This window comes from Leuresthes tenuis, unplaced genomic scaffold (genome assembly GCF_036924035.1).
Source record: "Leuresthes tenuis unplaced genomic scaffold, fLeuTen1.0.hap1 SCAF_10, whole genome shotgun sequence".
Lineage (NCBI taxonomy): Eukaryota > Metazoa > Chordata > Actinopteri > Atheriniformes > Atherinopsidae > Leuresthes > Leuresthes tenuis.
Genome location: NW_027325364.1, coordinates 17,249,241 through 17,273,624, shown reverse-complemented (window position 1 = coordinate 17,273,624; position 24,384 = coordinate 17,249,241). Strand labels below are relative to the sequence as shown.

Genomic DNA, 24,384 nt, shown 5'->3' with positions numbered 1-24,384 from the left:
ATTTAAACGTGATAAATACAACACTGAGCTCACTCTAAATGTTGACAGAAACGAAAAGTAACAGGAGATGACGCCCGGTTTCCCTGGATTTCGCTGTGAATCTTGGCCTACAAAATACAGTAATGATCCCAAAGGTCAACGCTAGACGTAGGTAAGAAGATCGAAATATTTAAATAAATGTATGTTCTCCACCCCGCCTTTCACCTGATGACTGCTGGGATAGGCTCCAGCCCACCCACTACCCGACCGATGGATTGACAGTATAGAAAATGGATGGATGGATGGAATGTATGTTCTCTGAAAGATAAACTGCCCATGCCTCATTAGCGCATGATGCTCAGCTGGGCAGTCCACCCACTGCACAGCTAACCTTACCGGATATCAAAAGGCCTGCTGTCTCTTGCAGGTACAGAAATGAAGTGCCTCGCCCACCAGCTATCAAATGTACCCAGAAGCTTTCCCTTCTGGGGCGGACTCAGGGTGTTGTGTAAACTCCAAATTTCCCATATATGACTTCCTACATGATGCGAGTGTTGTAAAAAAAAAAAAAGCAGAACAGTCTGCGGGAAGCTCAAACACACACTCATAAGTGATTGATTGATACACAGCGGGGAAATCAAAGAGCGGAGTGCCTTTTCAATCACTGGCGAAGTCTGCGAACATAAATAACAGCAAGCGTCTCGCCCGTGGCACTTTCAGCTCTCTATAAACACAGGCACTTGGCAGTCGTCATGCGCGGTGAAAAGTCTCTTTGAGAGGAAGACAGGATTCTCCGCAAATGTAAATCCACGTACACCCGTTCGACACTTTCCACTTTCTCGATTGGTTTGTATTCTGCCTCCTTCTTCCACCTACTTATTATAAGAGATGACAAGAGTCATTTCCAGGCCTGGTTTGGGCAGCGAAAAAGACTACGGGATGGAACGGGGGGGGGGGCCACGAAAGCAGCGCCGGCGCCGCGCAGGTGATCCATATCTCCTGTTGTCAACAAAGAGCTCCTGGAGCAATTCAGAGAGGACTTTGACCCATCACAGGCCTTACAGTAAGAACAATGCACGGTAGTAAAAACTCAGAGGCTATTAGTACCGCTTGTCTGCCCTTTTCTTGTCTGTTAGTTTTATGAATAACACTGTCGGCAGAAGTCCAGAGCTCGCTGCTTTTGAACTTAAGAAATAGTCATATTTAGTGTGTGTGTGTGTACGGTTTTTGCCAGTCCTCCAAGCTTTTAAAGGAAACAGAATGGAAACCAATACCTTCTTGGCAGGACTGCATCTTTTAAAAAATCCCCAGCTGACAGCACGGAGAAATAAGAATATAAAAAGCACAATGAACACACTTAAAGCTTTAGCGATGTGTGTTTACAAGCCTATCTAGCTTTTAGAGGCTTTGCCACGTTGCCCATCGAGCGTCTGAGGGAGTGACGAATCTCAGACTTAAACTACCAACTGGAGTCAAAGACAGATGGCTCGATGATTCATTTTGTGGGAAGAGAAATGCTATTACTGCCAACCTAAGGCTAATGACAACTGAACTATACAAAAAAAATAAGTACAGGGCCACAGTTTTGTACATTTATCAGCATTCTAAATGAAACCATTATCATGTCAAAAGAGGTCCAGATTCTCTCTAAGGAGGGAAGCAGGAAATCTTTTATGTATCAGCATTTGCATATATTTTCTTGCTTCCTGCTAAATGGATCCACACTTTGCACGGAGTCAGTTATCCCCTCCGTTGCCTCAAACTGGGTCATCATTTCTCCAGGCACAATTACAGCCAACACTTCAGAAGAAATTAGCTGTCAGTCCCTGTGCCGCATTTAAGAATAACCAGGAAGCTGTCAAAGCGACGGTTGAGCGAGGACAGAGGGGAACGAACTGTGGATCACACACAAGGTCCAAAAAGAGGCAAACGAATGTCTAATATGCCAGTGATCGGCCCAAAGTGGTCCCTCTTTGCGGAGGCCTTGGCCTGCTGCTGCCAAATGCGTTACTGACACGATGTGTACAGCGAGCCGCAGCCGTGCACTGAGAAGGAAGGAGAGTGCGAGAGATGAGGCATGAGGTGTAGTGGGTTCAAGTATCGATTATACAATCCTGTTTACACTCTCCGGCTAATGACGAGCAGGGAGGAATTGACATGCAACAACGTGACAGTTTGAGCGCTGGGAGAATCATCACCGCGACTCAACAAACACACTGTCATGACTTGTTTTACAGATTGGACAATGTTCTCCAAAACGGAAAATCAATCATCATAGCGGGCTGTGTGAGCGGCTCCTCTATCCAATCGCGTTTACTGGATGCAGGATGTTACAACTTATGAACGGCCAAACCACAGAAGTAAGGCGGCAGCCAAGGTGACATTTGTTCTGTGCCATCGACAGTCAAAGCTATACTGTAAAGGGGCAGCTCGTTCCCACATTCAAGACACTGGAGCCATATTTGCGCTTTTTTTGTTGTTTTGGTTTGTTTGAAAGTAAATCATTTAGGAAATTAGCAAAACTTGAAAACGGTTAGCTCAGCAATTTTCCTGTCATTTGACTATCTGCTCCAGCTCTGCACGGACAGACAGACACATCCTGGTTTTCAAACTATCTTCCTCATAAATCTAGATTACGCCGGTGTAATGGTAAGTGCTATTGTAGTTTATGAACATACACTTAAATGAGTTACACGTAATGAAGACAAAATGCTTAAACTGCTTCCAGATGCATTATTAATTTACTACAAGTGGAACTGCAGCCTGTACAGTGCTTCCTGGAGGGGTTATCAGGGACCACCAACAATAAGTCAGGACCACATTAAAGCCATTTTATCTGCAGTTATTCATCAAAGTGATTCAGTAATGTTAACTACTGTGATGCAGTTCTATGCTGTGCATTATGGATATGACTTATGGAGCTCTGAGGCTGAAATACAGTCACATGCCACCGAGTCCGGTGAGTCAGGCTGCTATGGGATTAGCTGTACTTCAACTGTGTGTGTGTGTGTGTGTGTGTGTGCGAGTGCGCGCGCGTGTGTGTAGGTGTAAATAAGAAGCAAAAGTACAGCTTGTCATTCATCTTTGTCATTTATTTCCTGACCAAAGAGGTTTCCTGCTGCCTTAGTTCAGCACTGCAGCATTCAATTTGTAATGAAGTGTTACAGTAATAAATAAATAAAACTCTAAACTGATGCGTGTGCATACCGTATGCTGGATAATGAGATTAATTTACAAGACTGCTTGGTAAACACTCTTTCGCTCATGTTTATTTAATCTTAATTCTATAGCTACAGTCGTAGCTTGTAGCAGTGCGATGCAAGTATGGCCGTGCACAATGGGCCTTAGGACTGAGATGTTAAAAAGAACTGCAAGCTGAGCCACAGTTTCAGCGAAAGGCGGATTTTCCAGTGTGCTCGACATAAAGCCTGAACTGGCTGACTTTTTGGTCACGTTGAACTGGCGTCTTCCAAACCCTGACGTAACAGTATAAGCATTCGTGTTCCGTTGTGTTCCTGGTCGCCGGACAAAGGAGCTCCAAGGAAAAGTATCTGTCACTTTATCTTACCCTACTGTGTGCGCTCACCAGCTGCCGTCTTTATATGCCACTCATCTTTTAATTCGCCGATTTGATTTGCGGTCAAATAAATCTGCTGTCACTCACAGCCCAGTGGAGAAAAGCGATGTCCCCGCAAGAGAAAAACACCAAAGACAGGCCGGTGCTAACGCAGCTGCTTCAAAGAGAGGCGCTAAAGACTGATCAGATGAGTTTGTCACTTAAGGCTTGTTGGAAAGAAATTTGATGAAGTCCTAAAAGGAGCGTGTCCTGACCGCCGCTGGGCCAGAGGCAGGATACATCCTGGACAAGGTAAGTCCGTCACAGGGCCACACAACCATGGGTCACTTTTATTCACAACAATTAGCCTGACCTGCATGTGTTGGGAGACTGGGAAGAAGCTAGAGTATCCAGAGAGGACCCACACAGAAAAGCCCCAGCCGGGATTCGAACCAGAAACCTTTTTGTTGTGGGGTGACGGTGCTAACCACCGTGCGGCCTGTATCAAAATGATGATGCAAATTTGTTTTTGTGGCTAAGCCTCTGCTGTTTAGGATCCCATCTCAGTTATCCTCTTTGCCATCATTAGGTTGGTTGGTTTTACTTGTTTTTATGGCTTTAACTCCAGTTGCACTTTGAGATTGTGTTTCTCAAATAAAATATATTATTATTATTATTATTATTACTTGCATCTGCCCCCTATTTTGCAGAGGTAAGGCGCCCCCTGTTCTTTTGGGACTCAAAGAGCAGCAGTCACCCGGCATTTGAACTGTGGCATCAGGGGGAGGGGGGCTCCGATCGGCTGGATGATCACTATTAAGTCTGAATGAGTGGACCGAGGTGGGCTGCAGACGGAAGGCAGTTTCCCGCTGCATAAAAATACACAAAAATACAAAATAAACCAATAATAACAGTAGCTGATGACCTTGGAATATATAAATATGAAACTGCTTGCAAAGTATTCATAATATATTCTTGGTTTTGTGGAAGTAATTTTCTTGAGCTCTCCTCATGACTGCGTTCCAGTGAGCATATTGTCTCCATTTGTTCTTTTATGTACGCATGAGTACATTTAAATCTATTACTGTGTGCATGAAGATCCCTCCTTGCATACCTCACCAGTATTGATTTGTTTGCACAAATGAAAAAGTCCCGCAGGATGCTTCTCGTCTCTTCATTACTTGCATGCTCACAGGCACCCATGCCTCTCGTGGCTCCGCTCTCTGTCCTCCTGCAGCACATGCAGAGATATGAGCTTGCTTTCATGCTGTGTGGGTTAGCAGGCGCGAGGTGAAGTGCGTGATAAATGTCCTTTTTTTTTGGTGCTGACGGAGCAGGTACTGCCAAGCTATACGGTCCCAGAGACGGGAGGCTAATCACTGTGGTTTCTACGGAGCCTTCCTGCCATTGAATAGCAAACGGCTGTAAGCCCCACAGTCAACTGTTTTGGTTTTTTTCTTCCTCTCTGCCATTAAAAATGTTGACGATCAAGTGAAGTCATGTTACATTTGTCCATAAAGCTCTTTGGCAAATAAGTTTATCATAAAAAGGGAGTGTGTGTGTGTGTGTGTGGGGGGGGGGGGGGGGGGGGGGGAGTGAAATGGATAAAATGTTCAAACTCATCTCAATACATCCTTGAAGCTGCTAACAAATTCAAAAAGGGAATTTTTCCAGAAAAGGTTTTCATTATCTGAAATTTAATTACTTGCAACCTGTAGTGTGTTGACTGGATATGAGAGCTTTGTTTGGCTCATTGTGAATGATTTGGGGGAGTTTTCTACACTTACCCCCTTGACAATATTTGCATTTGTGATCAGAGTTGATACCCAGAGTAGACACAGCTCTGTTAAACAAAACATCAATTATGTAAAGCCAACAAAAGCAAAGCTAGCTGGCCTGGCCTCTGTTTTCATGTAGCCCTCCTCATCTCATCCTCCGGCTCTGCAGCCATCCCTCCATCCAGCGAATGGCAAACACACGAGCGGAGACACACACACAAAGCGCAGCGAGGCAGAACGGCTCGGGCGACATGGCCTGTCAATCTCACGCTGCTTTGTGGTCTTGCTGCGGGACGATGCCAGCTCTGCCCAGTCTCGCTGCTGGTGCTGATGTGAGGTTTCAATAAAAACAGCATGAGCAGAGGCAGGAAATATGAGGGGAGGGCGATGCGGAAGGAAACGGAGAGGAGTAAGAAAAGATGTAAAGGCAAAGAGGAGTCAAAGGAAACAGCACAGGGTGAAACAGACGGCAGTGGAAATTTGTGGAGGCAGAGACTAGAGAGATGTGGAAGATCGTGGCAAACGAAGCACGTCTTTGTCAGCTCCAGCAGCTCTAAACACACATGAAAAGCGTTGATCAAGGCTATTGCTGTAGGACTCCGAAAAGCCATCCTGAAGTGGGAACCCCTTATACTGAGAAAAATAGAACATTTCCAACTTCTGGAGCTCTGTGCCGTGGGCATTAAAGACTTGCAAAATGCTTGCCGCTGCCAAGAACATGCCATAGCACATCTGAAAATAATGTGAAGAAAGGAGGCGGCCGAGTAAACAGAGGCCCCCTGTGAGCATGTAGCCTCGGGGCGTGTGGGGGGGGTTGGAAAAGTGTCAAATGAATGGATCAGGGAAATGGAGACGTGAATGGAAAGAGAACAAAGCATGACAGACCGAGCCAGAGCTTGACGGGTTATAATAGCGTGACCACCTTTTCTAACCCCGCTGCAGTCGCTCCTCTGCGAGGTAAGGCTGACTTTTTGCTGAGCGAGCATGCGGGAGGTGAGAAGTGCTCGAAGAAGCTTCGAGATGGAGGAAGGACGCAGCTGTTAAAACCCCTGGCAGACGCTAAAAAGAACAGTCCACAGTGTTTTGAATACTAATTCTGCCTCTTTAACCACGAAATGCTCTGCAAGGGGCGCAAATGATGTGCGCTACACCGCTGCTAAGATAACAGCTTTCTTTACACCCCACGGTCTGTGTGAGAGATATGGGAAAAGGCGGAAGGCAAAGTGTGCACTTAAGTGTGTGATGTAGCGTCGTCACAAGAGTGGAATTTCAAACAGAATTACAAAATCTTGAAAAGTACTGAGAGGAGGTATTGCCTAAACATTTAAGGCGACATCGTACAGTGTGAAAGCTGAGCAGAGTGGCGTTCAGAGTTGCTCCTGCAGCGTCCTCATCAGGGCTCCAAGCTCATCCACTTCTTCTGTGACCTCGCACTTTCGGTTTCTCTCCACTTTGTTCCTGCTCTGCATCCCTCAAGTCTTTCCTTCGACTCATCTTGGGATTTGGGGTCTCGTTCCAGGCTGCTCCAAGGGGTTAACAACTTTTCCCGTTGTCATGGTTACGCCTCATAAACTGTCAGGACAAAACGAAATCTGAAAGCGGGACACGGGACACACAGAGCTGCTGCAGCAGGCTGCCTGCGTCTTGAGCGACCGACGCCGTTGTGGAATTGAAAGTAAAATTGTGTTTTCATTATTAGCCCCGCTTTGGAGCAGTGCTTTAAATGCTGATTTGCTGGAGGCTTTCTGCTTCCCGCGTTGCGTTTTGTGTTCGCTTAAAATCTAGCATAACCCCCGACTGTTTTCTTTATCCACCGAAACTGGTTGCAGAGGCTCTGCACTTGCAATCACTCAACCGAGATCACAGAACCCTGTTCCATCAGAGCGAATGAGAAGTGCCACAAGACCGGTGCGAGCTATGGTTAAGCTCCCGCTGCAGCGATGAATGTGTCAAAATTAAGGACAGCATAATCAAACAAATGGCACAGAAATGTAGTCATGTCATTGTTGAGGGAAATGATCCAATGTAAGATATATGGGAGTGGCAATTGTAGGGGAATTTTTCAGTATGTAGTACATACAATAACTGCAACCAAACATTCCCCGTAACTCATTTCTGTTCCTCAACCGTTCCTCGGCAGAACAACTTGTGAGCTGAGTTGTTGTCTCTCTGTACGGCCCACTTTCCGTTCAGATCGATGCCCCAACACTGTTCAGGACACTCTGGTTTGACTCAGAAATCGTTGTTCCGTCATTCACCAGATGCACGATACCACCGCCATGTTTAACAAAAGATCGGGTTATTATGTAAGACAGCAGTGTCTCCTTCTATTTCTAATTTACACTGCATTGGTATGGGCCCTATGCAAAACATTTCTGGAGCCTTTTGACTGTGGTCCTTCCAAACTGTTTCTATGAACACATGTTCTTTATGGGGAGCAGTGGAAACCCTCGCAGCTCTGCCATGCACACGGCAATCGCCTGATAATGGACTCGTGAGGTTTAAAATCCCGCATTGAGAAGTCTCTAGTTGTTTAGATGTCCCCATTATGGCTTGCTCTGTGTACTCCAACTGTAGATTGCTGGAGCTCGAAGTCTTCAGGGATTTTGTGTACTCTTTTAAAACGGAATGACAGCTCACACCTCCCATTAATTGAAAACACCTCATTTTAATTCATTGCAATCCCTAAACACCCGGCTATGTTTTGCTACTCACAGACCTCAAATATTGCATAACTTTTCTCTATAAATAACTCATAAGATGTAATATTTTTGCGTGCTTCTTTACCTTCTTTTCCGTGAAACAACCAATCAGTTTGTGAAATTACTACATTCCATTACAGGCAAAAAATCCTCCAAAAAGCAGTGCTTCTTGACATTTAAAGCACCTAAAATGGCACAGTACAGTCAGAGATAATGAAGATATGTACTCTGAGTGCAGCAGAACAGCAGAATTTCGTCTCGCAGTGGACGACATAATATCAAGTTACCCAACACTAACATCGCATATGTCTACCAGACAGTGGAGTAACCTGACAGCCAAAAGGCCATTTGTGCAATCTGCTGTAAACCACCCGGTCCCATTCTGCTAATATGACCCTATCTGCAGGCAGCACAAAGAGCCAATCCTGATCACGTGACTATTCCTCGCTCGATTTTTACTGGGGGAACATTGTGTGGATGATTTTATCAAAGGTCAAGGTAAGAGGGCAGCATTTCTCCGCACGGGCAGCTGAGCCCGGCCCTGAATAGGTGGCTCTGGAAAACAGGATCTGGGACAGGAAGCTCCCCGCCCTCCGTGCCGCTAGAGGCAAAAAACATGAGCGCGGCTGCTTAGATAATAACACAACATAGCCAGTTATGAGCTTTTATGTTGTCAAAACCACTAATGATCTACCTGAGTGACTGGCTTTGTCTGGGTTCGCTGATGCCTGGTTGCTCCACTGTCAGCACCGCCACACACACACAACTTCAGTCTCATGACACTGTGTGTGGCAGCAATTCAAGAAGCTGTAATTTTCATGAAATTATATTTTGCACTTGTAAACACGCGACATACGCTAATGTGTGCTCGTTTACCCTGCAGCACCAAAATCTGTTGCAGCTGTGCGTGCTGAGCATTGAGCCAGGGAAGAAAAACCCACAGCAACACGCTCGTCCGGCTCTTAAAAGCGCAAGTTTGAAGTCGGCTGAGTCACCCAACCCCCCCCGTCTGCCCTCAATATCCTGAAAAACATTACATCAAAGCCGCAGCTCGACAGAATCCCACCGAATCGGGCCTGTCAGCTTGACACTGACAGCAACAGAGCGGCTGCCGGCAGGCCATGGGAGACGTTTCCCTCGTTCCCTCCTCTCATCTCCATGTGTCTGCATTCTGCAGCTTCACCTGCCCCCCCTCTCACATTCTTCACCTTGACCAGGATACATGACTGGGTAGCTGACAGGCCTAGGCGTGTGTGAGTGTGTTTTCTGAAGCATTTGTAGGTCAGAAAAAAATAGCCTCAAAGAGAGTCTGACACAGGACTTAGGAATACTTCTTAGTCTGGACTGCCACTAAAGCCCTCCTTCTGAATGTTACATTACAGCGGCACGTGTGAGAGGAATCCACAACTAGCCGGCCACACACACACCCACACACACTCACGGGGAGGACAAGAGCGTTCGATTTCAACAGGTGAAACAAGGCGGAAAAGCTGCCATGATGCGTTACAGGGTGACAGGCAGAATGATTTGCGAAAAGTGGCCTTCAATGCAACTCCCTCGAGAGATTTAAAGGGTATAATATGAAGCACACTGCATCTAACATGCATGAGAAAACAAAAGTCCCCTGTTTCCTGGCTGATAAATGCTGAGAAAGTGAATGGACTGGGGCAACAACATTGCAAGTGATTATGTGGCAAGTGACTGTTTCGGTGAACTTGCACCTGTAAACGATACAAAAATGCTAATACTATTGCCCGAGGTGAACCTCGGGAGTACAGGGAGCGCTTAAATATCTTTAAACCCTCCCCAATACAATCAGCTAATGGCTGAGTTGAATCAAGAGGTGCCTTGGATCAGTGCAGGATATAGCAAGTTAATGATGTTTGCAGTGTGAGTAATGAAAGGGCAAATGTGTGTGTGTGTGTGTGTGTCCACAAAGGTTCTGGCCATGTTATGTTGAAAAGATATGTGGACAGATAATGAAAGGCAGAAAGAAAGTAACGGTTACGCCGGGCAATAACGCGACAGGAATGTTACAACAAAACAAAAGTGGGACAAACGGAGGCGAGACAAAGGCAGGCGGGTGTCTGAACCCTTAAAGGAAAGCTGCTACGTGTGCACTTGCAGAGGCATGTGTTACTGTAAGTGTGAGTTCTGTCGACCAAATTATAGGGACGAGGTTTTTAGACGGGTACCCGCTCGCTGGCCGACGATGAGTCACTTTGCAAATTAGAGAGGCGTCCAATGCTCCAGGTGTAGCAGCTGACCCTCCCTCGCTGCCTTCGTTTACTCCACACAGCCACCCACACATGCAAGTGAGGACAGCGAGCACACACAGGAACACAGGGGAAAAAAAGCGCACAGGTTTTAAATGAAGGCGTGACATTTGTGCTCTGCACCGCCGTCGCCAGTGAGACTTGGTTAGTATAATCCAGTCAAATCTGAGCCGCGGGAACTGGCTAATGAAGTTACCTTCTCCGGTCACCTCAGGACATCAAAATTACGTCTCTGTCGGGGGCCTTTTAACCCCCGCATGCAGGCTCATTTCTCAGCAGCCTCAGGAAACACACGCCTTCAGACACTCGCGTAATGAGAGCCCGGGGAGGCAGGCAGACACGCACGCCTCAAAGTTAGGTCTGCTTTGAGCTGCTCGTCTTGCCTGGAAGGCTGAACCCTTCCCTGGAAATCTGAGGGAAACGCAGATCCCAGAGTAGCCTTAAGGCTGGGAGGTCAAGGACAAAGAGAGGGGCTGATGAAACCTGCAGCTGGACTGATGAGTGATGACGGGACATTAAGAATAGATGGACACCTTGGCACAGGAAATGATCCGATTAATCCAAGTGCATGAATTTTAGACAGCACTGCGAAATCTAGTTATGTCATTCGAATTCAAAGAATCTTTAAAAACATGAGTAGAGCAACTTCAGCTCTGGGATTACGGCAAGTTTGAACAGCTCACATCGGGTTCTTTCCGGAACTTCTTCTTTTACACGACTCCCTTTCTCTTGAGATTCAGTTCACAGAAAGAAGTCTGGAAGTTTTCCTTCAGAACTCCTGTATCATCCAGAATGATACAGGAGGGAGTCGAATCCAGAGGGTTTAGCCGCTCGTCAAGAAGCATCTGAAAATCTGACGCTGTTTTCGGGTTATAGCTATTCAAAAAGGCAGAGCCTCTAAATGTCAGGCCCACTGATATCTTATATTTGACCCAAGTATAGCAGAAATGTGGAGTATTGTTGACCCAAAGCGAGTACACTTGGCGGGACAGAGAGAGCGGCAGATGACAGCTGTGAGAACGCAGATGCTCTCACGCTGTAGTTCAGACTCAACACTTTCTGCAGCTGCTTCCCACAAAAACAAGCAGATGTCTACTCATTACGGTGCTGCAAAAACATCAGTAGTCGAGCAACATTCACTCACATTAGTCTGAACATTGGACAGTTTGGTTTGTTTCAGCCACGATTTCATTTTAGCTTTGTAAAAGGAAAAAAGAAGAGACGGCGTTTGTGTGAAATATCCGGAGTTGCTCCCTCTGCTGCTCGTCCAGGGGAGCTGGTGGAGATTTGTCTCAAAATTTAAATCTAAACAAGGGAGTAAAAGATTAAACACTTTTTCCTCTCAATAAAATCTCCCCTCAATCTCACCTTTCACCCGCGCGTCTTCCATTATCGAGTTCTCCCGGAACTTATCAGCCAGACACACAGAAATTTGTTTCAACCCAGGAAGAATCTTCCCTCCGTATCTCTGTGGAAGAAGTCAAACAGATGGACAGACCAATCTTAAGCCCTTCAACAGGAGCCTGCGGCTCCGTAGGGACTCGCTGGACTGGGAAGAATCCTCAGCCTTGTGGGCCCTGCACTGAATGAGCCTGTTTCCCCCAGGTGCACATGTGTCTAACCACGCCAACGGACAACCAGTGAAGCGAGAAAACCCTCCTCTGAGAGATTAAAAAGAATTCATCCGCCATAATGACAGTCAGCCGCTGCATCTCCCCCAAACCACCGCTGAATCTCCATCAAAAGCCACCTCCTGCTCACACAATCAGACACCGGCTCAGCACCAGGAATTAACTCAAGTTGGCTGGGAGGACTTTTCCTGCCTTGCTTTTTCCACTCAGGGTGAATAAAGCTACGTTAGCCAGACAAACACATTCCTGTCTGCCGCTTGTTCTGGCAGCGCTACCCCAGACGTGACTGAGTTAGCCCTCCATGCTGCGCAGGGCCTCTGATGGGATTAGCTCTTTAAGACGGTGGAAAACAATTCCCTGCTCCCTCTCAATAAGGTCAAAACAAAGGGTTGTTGTGTCCCGTCATGCACTGATAATTCTGCCAGCCATGCACCTGGAGCAGCACAAGCAGCCGACAGCAGCGACGCTTACTCTAAATAAGATGAATGCAACAAATTGGGTGGTGCATTTGATTCAAAAGCCTGCTTGTGTGTGAGTTAATAACACCCCCCCTCTCTCTCTCTCTTTTCTTTTTGGTTTTATTTTTCACTCTGGCCTGGCTCCATGTCCGTTCTAAAGGGTAACAAATGGCTTCAGTCGTGGAGGTGGTGCAGAGGCTACAAGCATCAGGTTACAGACCACAATAAAAGCCTGGACTAACATCACAGTAGCCATCTTAGCACTCTTTGTTTCACACGCCACAGCACAGGCTATCCATTCCAGCGGCCGCGTTTTCTTAAGTAGAAGAGGACAAGGACCCAAGGGTTTCATGCCTTTACTCCTGCCTGGCAGCTTAATGAGAACATTAATTGCTTTTCACAAAGAAAGAGGGGGGGGGGGGACGAAGGGCAGTACGAATTTGTTCGTGTGTGCATTCACTGGGGAGATGAGCCACCCCGCATGCCTCATTTCAGATGTGCTGGTGTAAGGTAAATACTTCTGAACGCTGCAAAAAATCCCCCAGGGAGATGTGAAGCAAAATACTCCACTTTCCTCATCAGGTTGAGACAAATTGTAGAGAGTTTGGATGTGAGCGTGGAGGAGACTAGAAGGAGGTGGGTGGAGTGCTGCACACCAGCGGGTAAACAAAGCTATCTGCGGTAAAAGCCTATTAACAACGAGCTCAGGATCTTAGCATCAACAGGCTTCCATTGTCAGTCGTCTTAATGTCACATGATAGCACTGCTAAGCAGGGTAATGCCCATATTAACCACCATTCTGCTAATGCTTTTTCTCCTGTCCCCTGTGATCAGCTGGCCTTCAGCCATAATCCCAGACTAAGCTGATTCTTAATTACCCCGGCAGTCCAAACAAAGGCCAGGGCGCGCGCCGAGGTCGCTGACACGCCGTGTACTCCAGCTACTCTCTGAATGTAGACTGCCTCCAAATCCATCAATTTTTTTTTTTTTTATCTTTGCAGAGCAGCGCATTCATCATCGGAGGAATGTGTCCTATGATCGGTATGCAAATTTTTTTTTTTTTTTCCTATTTGCATTTTTACACCGTGAAAGACTAAAGCAAACAAAAGCTCCGTAATAATCCACGGGGCTGTGATTTATGGGAGTTCAAAATGGCCAAAGGAGTTCAGCAAATATTTACATATAATCAGGTGAGAACAATCACCAATCTGGCTCGCGAGCGCACGCCAGGCGCGCGTGCAAACACCCACACAGATACACGCGCAAAACTCGCCCACGAATGAGCCAAAGCGATAATTACAATCTTCTCTTTGAGGTTTTTGAATTAAGCTCTTTGTAAACGACACTTCTGTGGGCTTCGCTGGACATTTCTTGCATATTTCCGTGTTGATGCGAGTCACGTGAGCTCGGCCCGAAGGCTTTCCAATCATATTAGCCCTGCCAGGCCCGTCTCTAAAGATCTGCCAATCATGTCCAAAAGCCAGAAAAACAACACGAGTGCACTTCAATGTCTTCTGGTGGGCATGGGCCGGACCTGAGGGGTCCAACACTACATCACATCACAGCACTTTCAGACAATCTTCCTTTCTGCCAGTTTAAAGATGCATCCTTACATCCGGCTGCACTTTTACAAATGTCAATTATCAGTGGCAGTTTTGCATTGGTGACAGGATATGAACCCAAAATCCAAATCTCCCCCTCATCTGCATATGACACTAGGCTTAAAAAAAAGGCAACGCTCTTCCAAATGCAAGCGCTCAATACAAGCATTGCAGATGATTTTATACAGAATCATATGAAAAAGGCAACCACCACCAGAATAATCAAAAGTCTTTCACACTTTTTGATGAGCTGTGATTTGGGAACCCCAGGCAGCAGAGCCGTCAGTAGCGGAGGACCCTGGAGGACCCTGGCGGACTGTGGGAGGCCAGAGAGCCCTGAGGGCATGGCTAACTCACTTGGCATTCATGTGAGAAGATTATTTCTCTGTCTGTGTTGGCACCCCTTGACATCAAAGCCATGAGCTAGCATTACAACGACTCCTGTACCGGTTTCTGAGCAACGCAGAGGAGCGGAGTTCTCTAAAGGTAAAGGGCAAATATTTTCCTGCTCCCAAGTTATCTCTTTTCATTAGTATCTCAGCAGAAATGACTCACAGACTTGACAACACTGGACACCAAATACAGATTCAACTTTCTTTTGCCCTCTGGCGATTATACCAGATTGTCAAAAGAAATTAATAATAGACAATGTTTTCAATTAATTGGCTATTAAAAAGTAGCCTAAACAAGCATACTGCATACTTTGTCCGACGGGAAATGGTAAAGCTTCGACTCCTTGCCCCTGAAATGTCTTAAAATCATGCAGCGAGCATTTGGCAAGCTGGGAAAGAGATGTTTTTTTTATTTGGTTTTGTTTTTTTATGAAAAAAGGTACTCGGGGTCACTGGAGCAACTGCTAAAATAGCAGCATGTAACAAGTGAGGAGAGCTGTGACAGGAGGTCATGTGGGATCGGAAGGGAGAGTTTTGTGCAGAAGAGGACGACGGGCTGACTCCGTTTGAGAAATCAATAAGCTCTGCTTTTGAACAAAGAGTCCGAGACGTCACTTGACAAAAGCTTCTTGACTCATCCAGTGGCCGGAAGCTGACGCGTGTGCTAATACGCCGGCATGGGGTGCGAATCGGCCGGTTTTTATTTACATATGAAGCCCGTCAAGGGAAGACTGGGGACTGCGCACATCCAGAAAAAAAACGCATACAATGTTCACTCACTTTTTCAAAGGTTACAGATGAATTCTGTCCTTTCCAACCCCCTCCCCCCAAAAGAAAAAAAGATCAGTAAACACCTAATTCCCGTTAATTACATCTAAAATATGTGAGGGTTTTTTTTGTGTTCAACAGGTTTGTGAATCAGTGAGCAGACTGATCTACCACCAGCTGGTACCTGTGCCACCACAGCTGCCGTGACCTTCCCACAAGCCACCAGCAACAGCAGCTGTCGCAGCAGAGTGTCACCACAGTGTCACGGCTGCGCCGCAGGCAAAGAGCGACAAAATGCCTCAATTCAGCGGCAAAAGAAACTAATGAAAGCGAGAAGCTAGACGCCGGAACTGAGCAGATATGGCATTTCCTTTAAAAAAAAAAAAAAAAATACGGCCGTTTAGCTTTCGATGTCATGCTGGGCGAGTCTGAAAGGCTGTGCTCTTTTAAGTCGGCACGCCGGCAACATTATCCACCCTCTGTTGCACTTTACCGCTCTTCAGTTTCCACTGTCCTGATAAAGTTTATGTGAATGACTGTCAGTTTAACAAGAGTGAGATGCATCAGAGTTGGAAGTGCTCGGGTTCTTGGCTGAGTCTCTGTGAGGATATTTCTTTGCAAGAAAAAACAAAAAAAAAACAAACAAAGGACTGGGCAAACCAGAAATACCACGTCTCACGTGGCACCCGGCATCATGGCACAAAGACAACTGAAGCCTGCATCGGTTGCACCGGCAAGAAGAGATATATCCCATAAGAGAGTGTTTTGACTTTTAGAGGAGTGTCAGAGGCTCAGATTTCACTGGGGCTTTCATATGGAGAGCGCTGCACGGGCGGGTGAACAATAAGGTCGGATATCAACACCGCAATCCTGAACTTTGACTCCAGCCTGGAGTAAACGGAGCATCCGTCCCACAGCAGGCCCTGAGAGTGTGTCGCTAAATTCATTGTCACAGAGCGGTAAAGAAGTGAAACACGGCCAGTAACTAAATATAAACTGCTCAGGAGGCTCTTTTTTTTTTTATATCTGGGCAGAGGATAAGGAGCAGCACTCGCAGCATCCGTCTTGCAGACCCACTTTCTGCAGTCTGGATCTCGCCACCTTTGGGAAGAAAACGCGAGCACTGACACGACTGCGAGTCGGGCTGCTCGTTTCTTTGTTGGGTAATTACACATCTGCCAGCGTGCTCCAGCCAACTCTGTCATATCCAGGCCCATCTGTGTTTAGCAATACATTTCTGGGCCACATTATTCAAGTAAAACAAACCCTTTTAAGTGGTCATTTGAAACCATAACATCAGCCAGTCTTTATTAAACAATATGCAGAGTTTTTGTTGAAATGAGATTCACTCTTTCATTAATCAACGCTACACAAGGCAATCGTTCCTCTGTTGCATGCTATACATCCCGCGAGCCGTGGCTCTGGCACTGGCTTCTTCCCAGTCCTACATAAAACTTGCAGGCCAAAGGCGAACACACGCTTTAATCAAACTTAAGTAAAATGGACCTCCCAGAGTCTGAAACATCAATAACGCATTAATAAAACCTGGCTGAGGGAGCTGGGAAGTCTGCACTCTGGTTGCTGCAGAGGGGAAAGGAAGAGACAGGCCAAGGCGGGCCACCGACTGTATAAAGCTCTCAAGTCCTGGCGTCTCTTCCAGGGTGCTGACAGGTGTCACAGTAGCCCTGAGAGACCGCAGAGGCGGCAGCTCAAGCCCCTGCGAGCGCCAGCGTCGGAGCAGGCGGAATCACTCAGCACCCTGAGACCTTTCATGGCTAGAATCGGGCGTTCTCTTCTTCTGCTCGCACAAGCCGACCCGCCACACATGCAGGCGCATGCTGCACATTCAGTCACTCCGTTTTCGTTCATGTGCTTAAAAACGCTCCAAGCAAATGCCACGGAGTGTAATTTTCAAATTCAAACACTAAGTCGTCTACGCATGGCTGGGGTAAAGAGCCGGAATACGATTAAATTAACTTTGTGGGACTAAAAAAAAAAAAAAAAAAGCAGCACTGAAGCAAATGACCTTCTGTGGAAAATTAGAGGATTCTTAAAGGTTCAGTCAGACTTAAAAGGGATGAACAAAAGTGTTTAATTTGATTTTGTTGGAATGACTAACAAGCTCAGCCTCAAGCCAAACTAATGATCCCCTAAATCTGTCCACCTGACCCCAGGATATAAGCCATTTATTGGAAATAAATACAAGATTACGCATCAGAAATAAGGGTTTTTGACAAACACGTGGCAGATAAAGAGGTGTCGATTCTATAAAACAGCGGAGAACAATGCGGAAATATAACATTTCTGTCAGTTTAACAGTTAAACTAATGTTTTCTAACATTTGAATAAAGACATTTACGACGATGACGCGGCCATGATCACAGTTCAGTCAAATGGTTGTAATCGCAGTTAATTACGGGATTAACCGTTCAGTGTGACAGCCCTCGCAAAAAAAAAGCCCTCTGATCCAAACGACCGTGTCGATCGTGTGTTCCTCTCCGCCACATACAACTGGTATACAACAGCAGTGAGAAGTGTCTCCACTTTCAAAAAGAGCCTCAAAGTCTGTGTGAGAAGGTTGATTTAAAGGCAGGGGGCAGGGTCTCTGCAGAGAAACACACCACCACACAGTAGTAGTGGGTCTTAAAGGGGAACTCCGGTATTTTTAAACCGAGACCTTATTTCTGGTATCAAATACGTTCATCTACTCACCGAGAACAGTTTGGCGAAAGTCGGCGTCCTTCGGGAGCTATTTAGATAACGATCGGCGTATATCCATATAACAGAGTGAACAGGGCAGGGACGATGCAGCCTCTAAATAAGGCATTATCTGTCTTTATTTCATCAATAATTTAAGAAGAATGAATGAATGAATGCGTACTATAGCTCTGTTAGCTCATAGCTACTGTTATGTTGCTACTTTCAGCTATAGGAGAGCTAATGGAAGGAATTCTACCTTCCTAGGTTTAAAAATACCGGAGTTCCCCTTCAAACCATCACTGAGAAGGACTTGCTTTTTTCATGGTTGTCTCTTTCTTTTAGGAATAGTCTGCGTAAGACCTGAGCTTTGAGACCACCGTGGTGTTTTTGTTACTTTGTCTGGCCTTCAAGCTTGGCTTTCTTCCACCGCTTGGTCAGGTTTAAGCACTAAAACTATGTTTAAGGAACACAAATACTCATGACTGGGGTTCAACAAAAAAATCGTTTTCAAAGGTTGCCAGGGTGATGAGTCCATAAGAGATTTTGCATTAACTTTTTCATGAAGTCGGCCCATGGTGTCGTTTCAAGTCACGTAGCACGATTTATTCTAAGCTAAACCATTTCTTAACCCCGAATACATCCGGTGTTGTTGCCTAAACTGCATTTAGTTGCATAAACTCTGACCAGTTTCTAAGCTTTACCCTCACAGTGCTTGAGCGAACACGAACAACTAACTGCCGCCATGCTATATTTCTCCAGAGTCCCGCTGACTCATGTTTCACGGCCATTTAACTCTTTTCTAAAAGGGGGAAATTAGTTTTTTTGATTTCTCTCTTGTTGATTCCGCTTCCTGTGTCCCGGTTCCCAACCCTTTGGCACGCTTCCAAGAAGAAACCTCAACAGGAGAATATGCGTCATGTATAATTATCTCCAATCTGCCCGTTTTCCCCCTGAGTGACTCCTTTCAGCGCTCCCCGTTGACCAGCGAGATTTGATGTAAGTGAGCAAGAGCCCACAGAGGAGCGCCGGGCTAAATGGCAGAGGAGACAAAGAGCAGAAGCAATCCATCTTTGGGGATTCAATCTTGTTGTAAGAAAAGAAAAAAAACACTGTGACTAGATTGTGCCTGTTAATAACAAGTTAATAACGCCTGTTATTAACTTGTGTTTCCCTGTTCCAACAGGTATGGCGTTATGGTGTTTTTCCCCCCTCTTTTCCCTCTTTTCTGTCTTCTCAAACCCCAGCTGGTCGAGGCGGATGGCCACCCTTCCTGGTTCTGGTTCTGCCAGAGGTTTCTTCCTGTTAAAAGGGAGTCGTTCCTTTCCACAGTCGCCACAGGCAAGCTCAGGACGGGAGATTGGACTGAAGACACGTTTCGGTGCAATCTGTTGGTTTCCTTAGCTAGGATATTACTTTTTTAATTGACTCTATATGAATAAATTGGATTATGATTACAATGAATTCCAATTGGCTTGAATTGGACTATATTATTTAAGTGCCTTGAGATTTCAATTGTTGTAATCTGGCGCTATATAAATAAAATTGAATTCAATTCAATTGACTTCCTCTTTTCCCTGCCTCAAAAACACGAGGTTGGCCACAGTTTACTGGAACCTTGAACGGAAAAAAAGTTGGAGCTAATTTAGCAGCAGAGCAGCACTGATAATTCCAACAAGCAACGGCAAAATGCTTCGCAGGATTAATTACACACAACATCCACGAGATATGTGCGAGCTGCAGTCTAGCACCAAGAAGAAGTGCCTGCACTGTCAGCACAGCACAAAGCTAGACGCATCGCAGCCAAAGGAGAAATGAGACCGGCCCGGGTCACAGGAGGCCTCGCACGCTTCCGCTGATGAGGAGCGCCATCGGTTATCATGACACTTGGCGTGAAGCTGGACTCCTTCAACACATAAGGAGGTTTCCTTCCAACCTTACGAGGAGCACGCGCTCGACTACACATAGCCCTCACGTTACAATTGATCAGACACAGAGGAGACAGAATGCAGCACAGAGGGCTTCTCTCATAAACAGCGTTTAATCGCACGCGGCGCTGAAGGCGGAGCGGCCGGCACGCACGAGCTCAACCAAAGTCCCGCTGCGGGCTCGGCTTAAAACCAAAACATCTATCTGAATGAATCCCTCTGCCATTCCCGTCCTTTCTCTCAGACATTCCCTCCCTGCATTCTTCCCTTCCAATCCCCTCCTCTCCTGGATGCAAAGTTTTCCATCTGCTCACTGATTTACTGCCTGTGATCCCACCAAGATGGAAATCAACCCAGTCTTTTCAGGAGTCTGATTTAGGCCCAATCCCCACCGGCCCCTCGCTTTCTATCCACAGATGGTGGCCTGGCTCCTGCAGGGAGCACTTCCACTCGCTGGATTTGCTGCAACTGCAACATTTTCGACATAAAAGGAAAATCTTTTCTTTTCCCCCCACACTGGCAGTGATTCATAAACGCATCTCAGGCTCTGTTTTAGTTAGATGCTTATTACTCTGAGCACATTTAATGGACTCTTTAGAGTCAATATGTAAGAGCAGCAAACGGGCACCGTGAGACAAATAATGTGAAAATAACAAGGTTTAGGGACACAGAAAACATCTAATGTGGAAGAAGCAAAAGTTTAAACAGTGCAAATATGAAAAATATTTCTATTTGCACTGTGCCTGCAATTGAATTTGACCTCTTTTAAGGAAAACTTTCTCCACATCCTGTTGAATTTTAGTGTTTGTCGATTCCTATTTGTGTCAACAGTTGTTTTGTTTTTTTTGTGGCTGGTTCGACTAATTGCTTAATTGAACATCTAAATGTCAGAAATGGCCCGTATCCTGCCTGGCTTTGCCCGACACCCCAGCAGTTCACCACCACGTGGCTTGAAGAGCAACACAAATCATTATCAACCAGACAGTCTGGGCTTCGTAGACTTTTTCATCCTGATCCTGGAAAAAAAAAAAAAAAGAAAGGAGTTTCTGCCTTAACTTTCGATCAAACTGGGAAATGAGTCACGAAACACGGGATAATTACACCATTCAGCTGACAGCGTTCGCTGCTAATGGAGGAAACAGATGATGAGTGAACGTCCAAAGCTATTCCCACGAGAGAAAAACAAGGGAGTTAAAGTGTCAGATTGGGCTTCAAACGTACACGACCTCGTGATAATACATGAAACTGGACATCAGTGACCTCTTTGGGCGAATATGAAGCGAGTGTCCATTATTATTAGCATTTTTTTTCTTTATCAACCACAGGATAAGTGTGAAAAGTAGCCTCCTTATCACACAGCCGTGGAGTGACAGCCTCCACCCATAAGCAAAGGAAAGAGTTATGGAGAATATAGATCTGATCCGGTGAAAAGGGCGGGGTATCCCCTGCGGACTCCATATTCCTAATTGTTATTAGGCAATCAAGCTTAAGGCGTGGTCTTCGTCCAATAGCGGCCGGAAATGGCGGAGTTAATCGAAGGAGGCACTCTGAAGATTGTGGGGAGCCGAGGCAGCGTTTCTGCTCCCTCAGGGTGGTGGCGGGTGGAGAGGCGTGCAGGGGGCAGCAGCTCTGACAGCAAGGCTCGCAACAGCCCAGTTAACAAAGTGAAAAGCCGACAGCACGTAAATCTTTGTTGACAGAACACTCGCGCGGTGTTGCGTGGTGAAGCGTTGCTGTTCCATTCAGCTCTTTTAATTACCTGCATGTGATTTAATCCGTCATATGTCTCAGCCCATTCCTCTTAATGATGTGCTCCATTCAGCTCTCGACAATACACAGTCTGCTGGCATGGCCCTGTTGTTGCTGTTATGCATTCAGGGTTGGGGGGGGGGTTGTATATTTCTCATGAAATCCCAGCACTGGCCTGCTTTAAACAACAAATAGCCCGTGAGTCTTCTTTCTCCTGCAGGTGTGACTGTGTCTTTGGTTTGTGAAAGCAGTAAAATGGGGGGGGCTCATTCCTGCATTTGAATGTGTCCAACAGAAACAGGCCCGTGTCTACAGCTGACTTTGAAAGCAGGAAGTTAATTTAACGTGAGAAAGGTCAGGGCCCTGCTAAAGACATTCATTTTCACCACTTTGTCTCTGCCCACCTCTGAATTTTGGAAAAGAATTTGTCCCACTGAAGCACCACTGCATTGATGAATCAGGGGAAACCACTCACCTTTGATCTTCTATCACACAACATGCATTTCATCAAGTCTCCTCCACAGACCATATGACAACCCCCAAAAAAATCTTTGAGAAATTATCAAACTGCTCTGCACTGTGAGCACAAAAAAAAAAAAAAAAAAAAAAAAACTCAGGGATAACTGTGATGTCACAAATTACACCAGTGTGTCAACTTTGAATGAGCCAGGAGTGGAGGATCAGCTCTGCAACCCGACTCCAGTGTGGATGAGCTCCAGATTTTAGTCTGCGGATGTCATCACAGGCTGTGGGGGGATTTGGGAGTCTCGTGCTCGCAAATATTGATTCAAATCTTGAGCTGTCATTCCCCCTTGTGTTTTCTGGGTCTTTTTTTTTTTTTTTTTTGCTTCCCCCCCGCTCTGGCTGGACTAACTTTGGCACACAAAGTTAAACATTATTTAGCCTACCTGGCGCCTTTAATTATGCTGCCTGGCCGATAAAAAAAACAGCAGAGGCAGCGTAGCGCAGAACACCGTGTTGTTTTGGGAAATGGGAGCTTTCCCCAGAGCTCCCACTCCTAAATAACCAACATTTGTTCCGGCCACTGGAAAATGCAATGCTTCAGTTGACAAAGTTGTGAAAGTTAATAATGTTCCCTGCGGGCCGTTAAAAATTGTGTCAATATAAAGTCACTGGAGGGGTAGAAACCCGCGAATAAAACAAGCAACGTGTTGGGGAAACGGGTACAAAGTTGGCATCTCTCCCAGACTCGCTCCGCGTTTCCTCTCAGTGGAGTTTCATCCACATGAAAAAACTTCTCAGCTCCGTTTAGGACATAAGAGATGTTCATCACTCTTACCTGTTGGTCCTTCAATGCCATCGGCGTAGATCTGAACAGCCAAAATCAGTAGAAAGGCGCAGGTGTTCATCGTGTCGATGTTTTAGTCCACTTTAAATGGGAGGAAGAAGTCATTTCATTCAGTCCGTGAGGTCCGCGCGCGCAGGAGCAAAGCGGAGCCCATCTATTCCCCCAGTTCTGACTGAGTAGAGTTTCGGAGACACTAAGAGAGACAGGGCAGAGCGAGTTCTGCAAACTGACGTCAGGGTAAACAGTTCAGGAGAGAGATTTTTTTTCCCAAGCCCACTTTCCCTCCCTGCCTCCGCTTTTCGTGTAGATTCTTAATATGAGTCGGGCGCCTCCAAGCGGCCCACACCGGTAATGACACCATTGTATTCACACTTCGACCAAACACTACCCGAATCCCGCGTGTGTGCACTTGTGTGTGCTTAATGTCGGATGTTGCTCTATTTCCCGTGTTGGTAAGAGCTGTGCAGATCGTTTGCACACATTCTGACCAGGAAACAGACATTTTGAAGAGAGGCTTACACTAGGCAAACATTTAGGTTGGACATATAGTTTTGAAGGCCCAAACATTAGGATGTGTTCTCATATGACCCTCACCATGCACTCAGCAGCACTGTTAAAGGAGCTATGACTCAGCAAGGACTCGTTATTTCAGACAGCTACTGTGCATGCCAGTCACTGGAGTTTTAAAAGTAACAATATTTTCATCATCAACTGTGTGCATATCATTATAACTATTTTTTTCATTACCATTTTTAGAGCACTTTATGCCCCTGATATTAAGATAATAAATTAAAAGGTGCCAGACTAATTCTCACATGCCCATTTGTCTAGCAGTGCCAAGCCCAGTACTACCAGAATAGACTGCCAAACTTGTTTTGGTCTGATTCGTTGGGCTCGTGCAACACCGCAGTTCTTAAAATGGTAGCAGAACCCTGCTGTTTGTTCTGGCATTATGCTGCACAAACTGTTGATGCCACTCCAAGGCAGATACAAACACTAGCACGTGGGCGACTTCGAGGGACATTCAACAATACATCAACATGTGGACCAACATAATGACCATATTATATGATAAGCTGACGATTTAGTTATCATGACGGGTGTAGTATAATCGGTTAAACCATTCTTGTGTTTTAAAATCATATCAGCTGTTTATATTTTAACCATTTCAGATATTCTCCACCAAAGTTTTTTTGTTCTGCTTGGTCACATTGGCTGCTGCTTTGCCACCGAGGTTAGTCCCATATTCTCACAGTACAGGCAGGTACTTCTATCCATGACAGCTGCAAAGCATATTTCTCCATAAATTAAGTAGTTTGACATGTTATGAGCATTGAATTTGCATTTGATTAGGTTAGTTCTTTTTTTTCCTCTCCAGCCGCAGCTAGCCCTGTTGTCCCTGAAATACTCATTTGCAGAAAATACATTTAGATCTTATGTAAAGTGCTAAAATCAGCTGCAAACATATGGCATAGTTGTAATAAAAACTTGAAAAGCCAGTGATTTGACACATACTTGTCGCCTTGTCTGCCATGTCACATTCTTGTGAAAGCTTGACAG

General features: G+C 45.8%; 1 protein-coding gene across 4 annotated transcripts in view; it reads right to left on the bottom strand.

Annotated features, from left to right (window-relative positions):
• ptprub (protein tyrosine phosphatase receptor type Ub) overlaps positions 1-23,055 on the bottom strand; it is a 160,511-nt gene extending 137,456 nt beyond the window's left edge. For all 4 annotated transcript variants that reach the window (XM_072394486.1, XM_072394487.1, XM_072394488.1 and 1 more), the window contains exon 1: positions 22,816-23,055. In XM_072394486.1, the coding sequence (XP_072250587.1) occupies positions 22,816-22,885 (70 nt within the window). In that variant the 5' untranslated portion in view covers positions 22,886-23,055. The remainder of the gene's footprint in view (positions 1-22,815) is intronic.
• Between the last annotated feature and the right edge of the window lie 1,329 nt (positions 23,056-24,384).